This window comes from Lagopus leucura, unplaced genomic scaffold (assembly GCF_019238085.1).
Source record: "Lagopus leucura isolate 7727_CA_CO unplaced genomic scaffold, USGS_WTPT01 Super-Scaffold_100024, whole genome shotgun sequence".
Classification (NCBI taxonomy): Eukaryota; Metazoa; Chordata; class Aves; order Galliformes; family Phasianidae; genus Lagopus; species Lagopus leucura.
In genome coordinates, this window is record NW_024962276.1 from 6,282,164 (window position 1) to 6,296,453 (window position 14,290).

Here is a 14,290-nt window from a genome sequence, read left to right on the forward strand (position 1 = left end):
AGAAAAGCTCATGATGTCTATTTCTCTCATCAGTGAATGAAACTAAGCAGTGGTTTTGTGAAAAGGACTCTGCACATTTTGATTTCTTTGTGGCCAAAGTGCTCTGCTTCATGCTGTAGCTTGAAGCCACTTCACTTAAGCCAGCTGCACTTGCAGCTTTTATCTGTGCAAACCATTTATTCTTGTTTCAAGGTAAGCATATAGCAGATGCTGACATTTTGCTTAACTCCATCCTCTTAGTAGCAGGACTTAGTCTTCTTGGCTAGACTAGTCTGTGAAGCGTGAGCTTTTCTCAGAGTTAAATCCTGCTCAGTGATTGTAGTCTGGCTGAGACTTGTCGTTAATACTGGCAGCCATCACTCCTTTCCATTGTTTTGTGCTACCATTCAGTATGGTTCCTCTCTGCCTAAATGAAATCTGGGTCCAGCTACCACTTTTCTGCTGAAATGATGGCTCTTCACAAACCTTGTACTTTATCGTTCTCACCTGGTAAACCAGACAGAACTCTTACACAGTAGCCTTTTTAATTCTTGGAAACAAAATGGATTGCACTGGTTGGCTTAGTTTCCTGAAGCTGGAATCTATTCTCTTTGTGTTTTCTTACAATGAAGTGCAGATGCTATCACCTGATGATTTGTTATTTATATCTGAAATAGCCATGAAGGAAAAAGTGAAGGATTGAGGTTAAAATTAGCCAGTAAAACAGTGGCTCCCTCAGAGCTCTGTGGATCTTATCCAGTTTGCCTTTCCTCCTTATTGGATTAAATGGAGAATGGAACTGAAATGGCTTTTTCTCTAGCCATCTGCCTCTGCGGTCCCTTCTGGCACACAAGGAGCTTGAATGAATTAGCAAAGAAATGCCTACTTAAAGACAGCACCTCCTTAAGCTCTGCCAAAAATAGAAGCATTAGTCACTCTTATTCTCTTATTCATTGACACCCTTTAGCCCTTTGCATTTTGTAGGCTGTGATGCCAAAAGGGAAATAGGAAGACTCCAAGTTCTATTTTTAACTAACAGAAGTTGTTCAGTCTCATGGGTACTTGCCTGTTGGAGTCTTCCAGGCGCCCTGTGAAATCTCTTCTGGTTTTCTGTTCATGTAGCCCTTGGTGCCTACCTTACTGCAGAGTAGGGGAATGGTGATGCCTCAACTTCTGTAGATCAATGTGCATTTCTTAAGCTGCTAGCAGATAGGGAAAACCATGTAATAAAGACTCTCTTTTTTATGTCACTAGGCTTTGTTGTCTAATTACAGCTTTCCTAAACTAAAGCTAGGTAGTTACACTTGAAGTCTGCCTGGGCACTACTGGGTAAGTACAATGTCAGTGCTAAGCCATTTCATCCAGACCCATAAAATGCATGACTAGAATCATCAGTTATACTTACAATTATGCTTGCAGTTTTTATGTAATGTGGACTTTTCTGTATTAATTTCTTTCATGCTCACCACTTTATCCTGACTTTAAAATTTCCTATCAATGGAGCAACTGAATGACCCTTACTGTTAAAATAGGGGCCTTCTATTTTGAGTACATCTACCTTCACTACAACCACTGAACTTTGGTATTCCTGTGTCTGTTAGGATGAAGCACTTCTGAGTTTTATTCCCTATATGTTTGCTTAGAGGTGGCGATTGAGGGTTTACTGGTTTAACAGATGTTTTTGTTGATAAGTTGTAGGAGTTGAATTTCAGTGTTTTTCATTATGAAGCGTGTTTTCTGGTTTAACTTTTGTGGTTCTAATCTGAACCCTGTCCAGCTAATTATTTTTTTCCAGTTATGAGATTTTAACTGATAATAATGACGCCAGCAGAAGTTGCATCAATTAAAAACATAGAACATAACGTAATATCTTTCTGTTTAGATATTTTCCTTGTTATATTCCGAGTACCACATTAGCCCATTGGCCCCAGTGCTGTGTTGAATGCCAGTCTTCAGGTGATGATCTGTGGTGACCTGAACTTCATAAAACTCTTTGTTCCCATGATAGCCCTCTGTCCTGTAGAAGATGAGAAATGGGGATGATACAGCTAACGACAGAAAGAATTGTTAATACACAATGATTTCATGTTTGTTAGGCTTCAAACAATGATAGATGCTATTCAACACTCCAAAACTCTCCACTCCACTCTCCAAACACTCTAAAAAATGAGCGTGAGCATTATAACAGTGGGTTTATATTCGGGTATTACAATATAAGATGTGCATCGTTAGATTTGCCTTACATGTGAAGACCTGCAGTTTCTGCCTGTGTTTCCTGTTGCTGCTGACTTTGCTCTGGTTTCTGCTTTGCAGGCTGACAGCTGAAGAGGTAGAATCTATAGAGGCAGATACAGCCAACCGTTGGCAAGGAGTCTGCATTAGCAGGGCATCTCCCACACCGTCAGAATCTGCAGCCACTGTGAAGTCGCTGATAAAATCATTTGATTTAGGATGTTCAGGTATGCTGTATACCGTAGTGGGGTTTTTTTCCTTCTTTTTGAGTGATAAATATGTATTTCTTGTCATTTTTTTTGTGTTGCTGATTAGTGGAAATGTTCTGTCAGTGCTTGGTTCAGACGTACTATCTGTGAAATGTCACTGTGTCATTGGTTCCCTGTTCTGCTGAGAGGAAGATGGCTGGTTTTGAAACACAATCCTTTCTATGCTTTTTCTTTAAAGGTAGCACTGGACAAAACATCACAGTTCAAAAGGTCCCTAGGAGCCCTCTAAGTGGAATTCCAGTGAGGACAGCCCCTGCAGCTGCTGTTTCCCCCATGCAGGTATGAGGAACTCTTTCAATCACTGGAGAGCTTGAATGGATAGATGCCATGTTTGAATGACACAGCTTCAGTGTGCCAACAAACGTATGTTGACAAGGGGAAAGGGAAACTCATCTGTTTATTTGCTGTGGAACATCAAATGCTTTAGTACTAACAAAAAGGATCAAAGTTTGCCTTTGACTTCAGTTTAGAGGTCTCAGTGGACGGATGTGAACTCCTTGAAATACAATACTGAACTTTAATCACAATTATCTAGAAATTAAGTTTTAGTTATTGGTAGTAAGAATGAAAAACATCAGCATGAGTATGATGTATTTTTTAATTCTCTTTTATACATTTTTTTGTTTCACAGAGACATTCTGTTTATAATAACACAAAGCCAGCCAGCAAAGGTGTTGTCAAGCACACAGATCTTTCAGACCTTCCACTTGCAGGTAAATTGCAGTAAATGTACAAATATTGCTTTTTTTTTGCCAGCATTGTCATTAACTGTTAGTCCTTCTGGGCCACTTTTCCTCTTCACATATGGTCAAAGAAAACATGAAAATATGTCTTTAGAGTCTGTTTTAAGGAGCTTATTGATTTTGTCATGTTTCCATTCCCATCTTCATTGTAGCCTTAGAAAAAGAAAAAAAAAACAACTGATGCACTAGGGTTTGCCAACACAAACTTGCCCTCTTTATTCCAAAGTATCCATGGCACCTCTCTAATCCATGCTGTGGAACTGGAGAGGGTTGAATTTTGTTCAGTATATGTGTGTTTGGAACAAGTCCAAAACGCTGTCTTTTGGGGACCTGAATATTTTTGAATTGAGCTTCATTTGAAATACATCAAACATTTCAGATACAGATGGGACCATTTTAGGAGCAGTCATGTTTGGGGTTGAAAGAGTTTGTTTTGAGAGTTCTCAAGAGATGCACTTGTTTTTATTTCACACTTTTGTTCTCTCGTCTTAACATTCTTTTTTACTAATTTTTGTTTACCCTTTTCTCTGGGGCCCTTTATTTTGCTTATCTAGTCTTGAATTTAGTTACTGCACTGGAATTGAAGTTGGCACCAATAGATGACTAAATCTGTGAGGACAGATGAAATATTATATTCATGTAGTCAAACTGAAGCTATAGGGAGAGAAAAAAGGATCAGTCAACTTCTTCAGTGGTAGATTGAATTTTCTGCAGTAAGTTTGCTAATACAGGGAGAAATTGGAACCCACTTTCATTTTTAAACTCTTCAGATACTTTGGTAAAATGCCCCTTCCTCCATTCAAAAATGAAAAGATACCGGATCTGAACAGCAAAACAGCTTAAGGGACGGCAACATAAACAACATCTTGTCTGTGCTACCAGCTTCTGTATGAGTAAATGATAGTCGAGCAGAGGTTATTAGTGGAACAGATAGTTCACTTAGATTTATCAATTGATTTCCAGAAAACCCCTTGCATGAAAATATGCTCTGATCCTACACAGAACACAAGACTCTCAAAATGTCTATCGATTTATTCCATGGTGAAGCAATCTGTCAACTGTCATGTATTTCGAGTCCTTAATAATACATATCCCAGGTCAGGATGTGGATAATTGCTGTTATTACCAATAAACAATTGTTCTATGGAAATCCATTGAAATCAACAGATATTTGATTAACTATTGTGTGTTAAAATTTATGGTCACTTACCTAATGACTTCCTATGTCTATCATTTCTCTTTGTACCTGGATTTGATTTAGCCCCAGTAATTCATTGCAAATGCTTTCTCACTATGAAGTTGTAATAGCTCTGGTTCCAATCTAAATAACCCTAGAAGGCAGTTGATCCAAGTCCTATGCAAACAAGACTGAATTAAAAAATATCCCCAAGGAAATTCAGAGTTGAAGTAGTCTCCATGATAATAATCTTCTGGCTGATTCTATCTGACTAATATTACAGCAGCGTCCTGTGATGTCCTTAATCTGACCCAAATGTTATGTGGTTGAAGAGGAGAGTAGATTACTTTGCAGAGAGAGATGATCTGAGTGTGATCTTTTCAGCTAGAATCAGAATTTGACTGATTCCATCCTGGAGTTTCTAGCAGCACGAAGCAAGTCAGAGGAAGTGTATTATTCATGCAAGTGAGACACAGAGTACAGAGCTGGATAGCATTGCCTGCACCACTTCAGGCACTACTGTATAATTTAAGCCAGTAACCACAAAGTTTGTTTTAATTCATGCAAACTGATCATGCTAACAGGATGTGATTTTTTTTTCCATAATCATGTTGCATATTTTTCATGTGATTATTATCCCATTTCTTTTTCCAAATTGCTCCTTATATGCCCTCATCTTTCCCTTCTTTTCTTTGTAGCTATGAGCTTCCAATAGTTTTTATTCCTGTGTGGGAGCCATCCTTTTCTTTCTTGCACCATGCTTGAATGCATCATGAATGGTTGGCTCAGCATTTCCTATTTGAATCATGCCATTAGCCAAGCTCAATTATGCTAATGACAGTTTAACAGTGCACTTCCTTACAGGCTAGTGAGAAACCTTCATTCCTCCTCATAATATTTGGTTTTATTTATTGGTATGCCCTTTGTTGTAGATCTGTTTCTCTAAACAGAATATTCTAAAGTATAAAAAGGTTCCAGAGCCATCTGGAACAATGTGCTTGTCTGGCAAATGCTGTAACACTTCTGCTGAAAATAAATGTAGGACTGATGCAGTGATGGTACACGTTGCTGAAACAAAGATAAGAAGAGGAATTCATACACTTAGGCATTAATTATTTAATAATTAATATGGGGAAGTAACTGAAAAGGAAGAGAGAATATTAAGTGATCTGCATTCACTTAATTTTTGATAACAACTCATAGTGTGCTGCTCATAGATTCTGGCTTGTTGACAGCTTGTCTGCAGAAAAGAAAACACCAGTTTTCCCAATATTATCCAACACTCTACTTGATAATTGAGAGGCATGAAGATAATTTGATTTCTATGATCTCCTTGGCTTCTGTTCAAAAACTTACCAACTTTGGATTCCACGTCTACTAATTATGTTGATTTTATATATATAACCATATAATAAAAACAATATATAATATATGTAAATGCGTAATATATGTAAATAATAATAATACAGCTGCATTTCCTATGAACATATTGAGAGCTCCCAAAGTCATATTACATAGGATGGCAGGCATCATGTGCTAAAAAATGCCTTTTACTGCTGCCTTGAACTGGTTGCATTCAGGAGCGAAGAGGCTTTCATGTTACATGTCTTCTGGTGGCAGAGAAAAGCAAGTGTTATACTAGGGCTGGTCAGACCTCTGGTGAAGATATCTGGTAATCAGCTTTTGAACATTTCAGTTTGTAGATTTTGGTATTTCCCCTCATTCACCTGAGGCCCCTACCCCCCAGCAGGAGTATCAATCACAGGAAACCAGGCAGTCCGTATTGTTGAGGTCATCAAAGCCATTCCTTGTTATGATCACCTCTAATCTGCTCAAGGTTTCCTAGCCCCATGTGTGTTTAATGAACAAATGAGTACATTTGTTTAGAATCAAAACAACAGACTGCATATTGTGTGCTGGGTGGCAGAACAGTAATTAATCAAATTCCTCAGACTGCAAGCTGGCAGCATTTTTTTTTTCTTTTTCAATTCCCACAGACCTTCTGAAGGGGAGAAACGAAGAGCTGAAACCGGACCATTACCTCCGAAAAAGCCCCTCCCTGGAATCCCTGAGCAAACCCCCTATGGCCTTCAGCAGCAGAATGCTTAACTCTACCCCCAGCAGCTTGAAACCCCAAAGCAAACTCAGGTACCAGCTAAGTCTCCTGGGAAAAACAGCACACTGGACGGATTTGATGTATTATCTGGAACCAAGACTGATGTTTTAATTAACAGACTCTTGTCTCCAGTAGAAAGCCTGCTGGCTAGTCTGTCTAGCTCTGAATTACCAGACTGTATAAACTATACTAGATTCAAATTTCAAAATTCAGACTATAGTAAAAACAATTATCTGTAAGATGAGCAATCATGACAAAATGAGGATAACAAATTTTCAGGAGCCATTAGTTGTATGCCAGAATACCATCATTATCTTACTGTAGCTTTGCACATTATAGTGAGTTAAAAGCTAAAAGCTTTGAGGCCTACAGGAGAGCCAGATACATAATTTTCCTCTGATCTCCACCATTATTCTCAAAAGTAAAAGCTGTAGGGTAGAGACTATGCAGATTTTGATTGCTGGCCTTTAACAGTCCTCTAGGCCTTGACAGCAATACAGGCTGCAGTTATTACAGTTAAATCAAGTATTTGTTCTGCAGCACCTCAATTGGATGCTAATTGGTGTTACAGATTCTTTAAGTAGGATGTTTGCTCTGAAGGCTATAACAATTTGGTTTCCATTTGGGTTCTGTGCTGCCATCCTATTTTGTCATATGGATATTATTTCAGTAGCACTGAATCACACAAGTCACTGATTAGTCCTCAGGTACAGGGGTACAGGTTTTGCATGGGGAAGAGCAAACAATCCTCCTTTCACATTTTTGAGGCCAAGTTTGGTGGAGCCGTGCACAACCTGATTGAGCTTTTGAACTGGATAATCCTCAAGGTCCCTTCTGACCCCAACCATTCTGTGATGAAGCCTCCCTCATTTTTACCTCAAACCCAAGTTGCTGGATTGACTTTACGTACAGGAAGACCCTGAGCTGAGATCTGGCTAAAGAATCATCAGACCCCCTGCATATTGTGGAGATCTTCAAGACCCATTTGGGTGCTATTCTGCTCAACCGCCTGTAGGGAACCTGCTTTTAGCAGGGAAGTTGGACTCAATTATCTCCAAAGGGCCCTTCTAATCCCTATGATTCTATGATTCTATTTATAAACTGGGGGGGGGAGAGGAAAAAGAGACTTAAAATGTATTTTGTCTTCTTCTCCCTTGGATTAGTGTGGAGAGAAAGGACCCGCTGGCAGCCCTAGCCCGGGAGTACGGCGGTTCGAAGAGGAATGCTCTGTTGAAATGGTGCCAAAAGAAGACCGAGGGCTACCAGGTACATCTTCACTTTTCTCTAGAAGATAATTCATGATTTTTATTTTTTTTTTTTTTTTGTCTGCGTGAAGTAAGCAACATCATTTCACAGAAATACGTGCATTTCAGTCTGCTGATTTTTACCTTTATTTCTGCTGGATGTTTCTGTCCTTTTCCTTCAGATTTCTTCAGCACTGCAGTCCCTAGTATCACGTTGTTGTAAGTTGTGCAAGGTGAAATGTTTCCTGCATCAAAGATAACTGATGTTCAGAGTTAGTGTGTATGAGCAGCAGCTTCAATTTGATACCAGTTTTTGAAATGACTTTTAATACATTTTTGTGTGTCACAAAATTTACATATTTACTGGTGTGGCCTTGACAAAATTGCACTTCAGGATGCCACTCTTTCTCATCTGCTGCAGTTTAACAGAATTCTGCAAAGCGAGTTTTGACAGTTTGAGAATATGTAATGTCTTTGTGGAGTGATTTTTCACTGCTAAACAGGCATTAATTTTGTCCAGTTCTTGTATGGCTGTTGCTGTGCTCATTAAGCTCGGACTCGTGTTTGTACACAGATAAGTTAGATCTTCGATTCTGCTTGTAACTGAGCTGCAGAAGGCAGTTTTAGACAACAGTTCATCCTGTGCTATATGCTGGCTGTGCAGGACAGTCTTGGTTTGATATAATGTTGAGAATTTTTTTTTCCTTAAGAAAAATATTGTTTGTTACTTAGAACAGAGGACAAAAGCAGTTATCACCACATGATATGCACCCTGGAGCATGTCTTTAATAAAAGCAGAGTCCAACTTTCAAAGTAAATAACATTTTTTTCTTCACAACATCTCTTTATGAAGCATTAGCTACAGGGGGCAGAAGATTGGAAGAAAAGACAGTAGCTTTTCCTTTAATAAACCGATCTATAGAAGTTCAAGTTGTTTCTTAGCACTGGTATATTTATCTGATTTGCACAAACTGCAGAGAAGGACAATCAGCAGAGAAAGCTCTTGGCTTCAGACACATCTTACAAGCACTAAAGCCAAGGTTAGATTACCTCCAATCATGTGATGCTGCCTTAGTGCTGTTCTGCAGTGTTGCATCCTCTGCTCTGTTAATTTATACTCTTTTGTATCTCACCTTCTGAAATTCTCCTGGTCTTTGATTAGAACGTACTGGGGGAGTATTTCCATCCAGCATTCAGAAAATGATTGGCAAAATGCAACTTTTCCAAGCCTAAATTGTATTAAGCCAGAAAAACCATCTCTTGGGTTAGACTTTCCCCTGATGGTGTTGTCTTTTTTTTTTTGTTTTAAATGTCAGATATAGTGAGTTTCCTCCACTTCTCCTAAAACAAACAAACTCATCAGAGTTCACTGTAAGGGAGGCAGTCTGTAGTTTCCTTTGTATAGTTACCCCCAGGTGGGACTAATGGTAATACTTTCAGAAATTGTGTGGCTTTGTGAACACACAGGCCTGGTGCTGTAGGTACCAGTCTGGTAACTAGAGTGACAAGTATTCCCTCTGTGACAAAGTAGAAAAGGAGTTTTGTTTTTCTGTGCTGAACCCAAGTGGTGGAGCTGTGTATCAGATAGCAGGCCACACAGGAGGTATGCAAGGCAGTCTATTTGTTTTTCCTTTTGGTATCAGCCTCTGGAGGAAAGTATGTCCGTGGGTCAGAGGACAGTGCGTGTCTTTGCTTTATACGTGGCTGCTGGATGTTTAGATGATGTTTCAGGAAAAAAAAAACTTTGCCATTTTGATTCCTGCTCTGATGAGACTCCTGTTGTGCCGGTGGCTGTCCTCCATCATTACCATTTCTAATGCAGCAAAATGAGTCTTCAGCAGCTTTCAGAAAGAGCAGGGATGGTGCTGACAAACACTGTAAGCCAGGAGAGCCCGAGAAATTCAGCTCGTGATGCGGGGGGGCCTCATTGCTAGAGCATAAGATTTCAGAGTAGAAATTGAAATCAAATGAACCAAAGGATAAACAATTCACTGATTTATGGTGAGAGTCTTGCCTCTCTATCCTTATTGCTTCATCTTGAAGCATTATCTCTTGGACATTCTTCTTCAGACTTTTGTTTCCATCATGCCCTCTGTGGTGTATTCACTGACTTTTCTTGAACTGGCTTTTCCCTGACCCTTGCACTCATATGATAAGTCTGATATTAAGCTCCACAGGGAGTTTTTTTTCATTCTTGAGTACAAAGCCCTGGAGTGGAGTAAAGAACGTCATCCTCCTTCCTGCCTTAGTCGCAGCTCTGGTGGGAATGAAGTAATGAACTCTAGCAAGCAGAGCCCTGATGACATGCATGACTCCTTTCTGTGCGTAATATCCTTGTCTGTGAGGTATCATCTGTGCAAGTTCCTGTATATTCTGTCATGGTCTTTCTAACATGAAGCCCAGAACCACAAGTCACTTTGGATGCAAGCTATTTTCATCCTGGTGACGCAGTGGAAGGAGCGAAAATGAGACTTGATGCTTAGCTGCCTAACTTCTTTTTTCCATTGACACCATGTACTGCCTTCCAACATCTAATATTGACAATTACAATGTGAGCTGGCGAGGAGGAGGGGAATTCCTTTCTGTTTATATTGTGGAGATACCAGATTTCATTAAATGATACAAGTAAAATGAATTAGAATAACTAATATGCTCATGAGCTTCTACTACCCGTGTCCCAGATTCCTGGGAGAAAGCTGGATTAGTGACCTAGGGGAGTATTTGGGGATAAGACCTAGGGACCAATGCACGAGGCTCCACTTTTAAATGCTTTAATCCATACAGGGCTTATACTATAGATAGAAATTTACATCCTGCTGCTGGCATATATCCTTACACTGACTACAGTGGAACATTCCTTGGCTTTTAGCTCCAGTGTGCTGTTCCCCTGGAGGCAATCTCATAAAACAAGAGAGGAACACTGGAGGGAGTTGAGAGAAATGCGACATAAATGAATGTTGGCCTGGAGAGTTTGGTTTGTTTTTGAAAAAAAAGATTAAAAAAAATATTGCACGAGTTTCCAGTAACTGAGAAAAAACATGAAAGCATCTGTGACTCTGATCTGCTACCATTTCTAAGATCCCTATTCAAACAGTGATTTGATATAAAAAAGATACAAATATTAAGGAGAGAGTAAGAAAGTGAAGAAAGTGAAGAAGCTCTAGAATGAAAATAAAGTTGAAGTTCAGCTGAATGGCTGAAAAAAAAAAAAAAGAGATGTCAAACACTATGGTATGTTCTACCATATGATTTCAATTGTTATATTTCAATGCTGGGTGAATACCTTCTGGCATCGTAGGCATCGATTTTTGAATAACCGTGCAGGAGAAGTGCTAAAAAAAATGGCAGCAGCAAGAAGAATAAAAAATGTGAAATAAGGCTTTGGCTTTGGGTTCAGCAGCTTTTTGCAAAACCTCCCTGGGGAAAAACTCCAGCTTGGAAAAAAAAACCAAACACCCTTAATCTAAAGTATGGTTCCCTGTAAGAATTTTGCACTGGCACATCTCTTTGGCTAGACAGATACAGACTGCTCCTCCTTACTCTGTGAATTTGCTGATATCGTGGTTTATAATGTGATGAGGGTGATGAGATGACCAGACTTGAGTACTGCTTTTGTGGTTCCGAAGCTCAATTACTACAAGTCCTTTCAACCACAGAGCCTGCTGAGAGTAAGTCATTTGTGTTAAAATAGCTCTTGTTCTGTTGTCTAGTGTTTTTGTTGTTGTTTTTTTCATTTATTTTAAAGTTACAATCATAGCAACAATGTGAAGCAGAAGGTGGGTGCCTCTGTTCTCATAGGCTCTGTTCCCATGAGCTGTAACTCCTGGAAGCTGCAGAAAGTCATTCTTGTTGCATTATCACCTCCCATAATGATATCATTAGTGACTGTGGTGTTATTTGAGTGCTCAGGTTCTATTTGCTCTCTGTGGAGACCATTTGTCAAGAGTCCAAACCTCTCTAGATTAAGTCTAGATGTGCTGTGAACACATGGAACATCAAGAGGCACTTAACCCACCATCGTTAGAGTTCAGGATTATTGTTTCTGCCACATACTCTCCTTAGAGAGGGGAGGGAACTTCTGCCATGTTAATAAATATCGTTTGCTTAGAAGAACTGTTCACATTTTTTCCAGCAAAACTATACCTCCATCCTATGGCACAGAGGAAAAGAGAACCTGAGACTTTTCTCTAAAAGTACCATTGTGGTAATTAGTTTAAGCAATATTAAAGTGAGCTTAATGGGACCCATTCAGGATCTGCTCCTTGAAGAACTACCATCCTTTATAATGAAGCCATCTGTGTGGTTGTCTTAAGTAGGGGAATGTGAAATAGGAGGTGGTAAAGAACGCTCTAGAACAGACAGGGGAAAATAGCAGCTATACCTCTGAAGATGTTTTTATTCCATAGTTTCCCTGCCTGTGCATGCAAGCCATTGCCTTGTAACATGACAACTTATGTAACTCATGCACTTCTGCTCACATATAGGGCAGTGCCACCCAATTTCATGCCTCTGGAAGAATCACACCGGTGTGCAGAAAGTCTTTAGTAGCATGATATTTACCTAACTTTCATAGCTGCTTCTGGAAAAAGTAATTCCTTTTCATTATTCTGCACAAAGTGTGCTAGCAACTATGAGCAAAGCTAGAAGAAAATGATTTATTTGTTTCCCTGCCTTATTTGGAGTCACTTAACATTGCAGTAAGTTCCAAGAACACTGTGCTGTTTCAAAAAGTATTCTTAGGAGCATGTAGAAACTATTTTTAGGGCAATACTCTCTGACATTGTATTGTTTGGTCTGAATTAGCAAAATACAAAAATCTGTACCCCCAGCATCCTGAATATTTGTCTTAAAAGTTATGAATTGTTTTCTGAAGCTTCAATTTCTTGAGACACAGGGAGTTTCAGGGCTCTGGTGAAATATCCTGGGGGTATCTGTGTTCTTCGTATCTTCTAGAAATATAGAATGGCATGGAGAAGAGTCTGAGTACTTCAGCCTTCGTATTGTATGTATGTATTAATAGCAGTGCCTTTCAGATGTGCTTCAGCTGGCTATTCAAAAAGAAGAAAAAGGCCTATCCTGAAGTATTCCTGCTATTACAGCTATCTTAGCCTTGAGAGACAGAAACTGGAAACAAATTTCTTCCAAGCATAACCTGAAAGTCATTAAGTACAATTCTGAGTGCCCGTACTGCATGAAGCTGGTATATCAGACCATGTAGAAGTTGCAGTGTCTGCACTGCATTGCGTTCTTCATGCAGCAAGGATGCAAAAGTGTGGGGAGAAAAACAAGGGCTGTGCCAGTGTGTGCTGTTTGTCAAGTAATTGTAGCAAGAGACTGGTTGACCAGTGGCTTGGAAACAGTTACAAAGCTTTTATATTTGTTTTAACTATCACCCAAAGATGTACAAATGCACATAGGCTGATGAGGGTATAAAGTTCACTTTGGTCTGGTGGTCAGAGGCCAATGCATTTGCAGTAGGGAGGTGGATGCTGCTGCTGGACGAAGCAGACAAGATGCTTATTTCTCAGCTGCTACAGCATGCAAATATATTAAAGGGCTGTGTGTTTTGGGAAGAGAGCCAAGAAACTCCTTCATGACCATGCCTGAAGAAGAACACTGAAAAAAGCACCTCCACACTTCAGTGACAGCCATCTATTAATTCCAAACAGTATTCCTGGAGGAACTCCTCTATGAATTCCTATTTCTTCTGCCACACCAAGCTGCACGTTTTGGATTAGATTTCTGTTTACTCAGAGCCTGCTGAGTAAACAGCAAAAGCTATCTGTCTTAGTATTTACCAATGCCATTAATGCATCAGAGTTCTTCTCTGGTGTACAATGGCGTGCGTTCTAAAGTACCACGCACTAGCAGATCTGGTATGAGAGGGAGCACGTGTTTGTAACAGCACTGTGCCCACAGTGCTCAACACATTTTGACATTTAGAAGTGGAACGTATGTGCAGTGAGGTTTGGTAGGAAGTGGGGTATGTGGTGTATTTCTGAGAACTGGTTAAAATTTCTGCCTGAGTTTTTTTCAATTGTTGCAGAAAGTATTTTAGTTTTGTGAAGAGGATGTTGACTTCAGAGAGACTTTTCCTATCTATGCGAAAATTGAAGGGAATTTTAGGAAAAGCCATCGAGATGGGAGGGTAAACCCTGTGTTTAAATGAAAATTGATAATAGGGGGATAGCAGTTTTGCTCCTGAGTCTGTTTTGGGCCACCTCTGTGATCGTGGCAGTCCTTGCATAATATTGCCTTGGTTTTCCAGGCTGTTAAAATACAGATCATCTTATCATCTCAGTGGATAATGATGAGTTTCAGTCATGTCTGGAAAGGTGCTCTGATAACAGGGCAATACTGAGGGTTTTTAATAATGGAAATTGAGTATGAATTTTCAAGATATTCCTGATTCTTTTCCAGAATAATTCTTTTCTTCTTCTACATAAAAGCACTCAGATAGCTGACTGGGTATATGCAGTTTCTCTTTATGTCCCAGCTGAAGCCAGGGCTGGGTCTGGAAAACATGTGTA

General features: G+C 39.6%; 1 protein-coding gene across 4 annotated transcripts in view; it reads left to right on the forward strand.

Moving 5' to 3' along the window:
• The window catches only part of SPECC1 (sperm antigen with calponin homology and coiled-coil domains 1), an 82,640-nt gene that overhangs the window by 56,389 nt on the left and 11,961 nt on the right, over positions 1–14,290 (forward strand). For all 4 annotated transcript variants that reach the window (XM_042879666.1, XM_042879667.1, XM_042879668.1 and 1 more), the window contains 5 exons: positions 2,293–2,438; positions 2,659–2,759; positions 3,112–3,193; positions 6,398–6,548; positions 7,680–7,782. In XM_042879666.1, the coding sequence (XP_042735600.1) occupies positions 2,293–2,438; positions 2,659–2,759; positions 3,112–3,193; positions 6,398–6,548; positions 7,680–7,782 (583 nt within the window). The remainder of the gene's footprint in view (positions 1–2,292; positions 2,439–2,658; positions 2,760–3,111; positions 3,194–6,397; positions 6,549–7,679; positions 7,783–14,290) is intronic.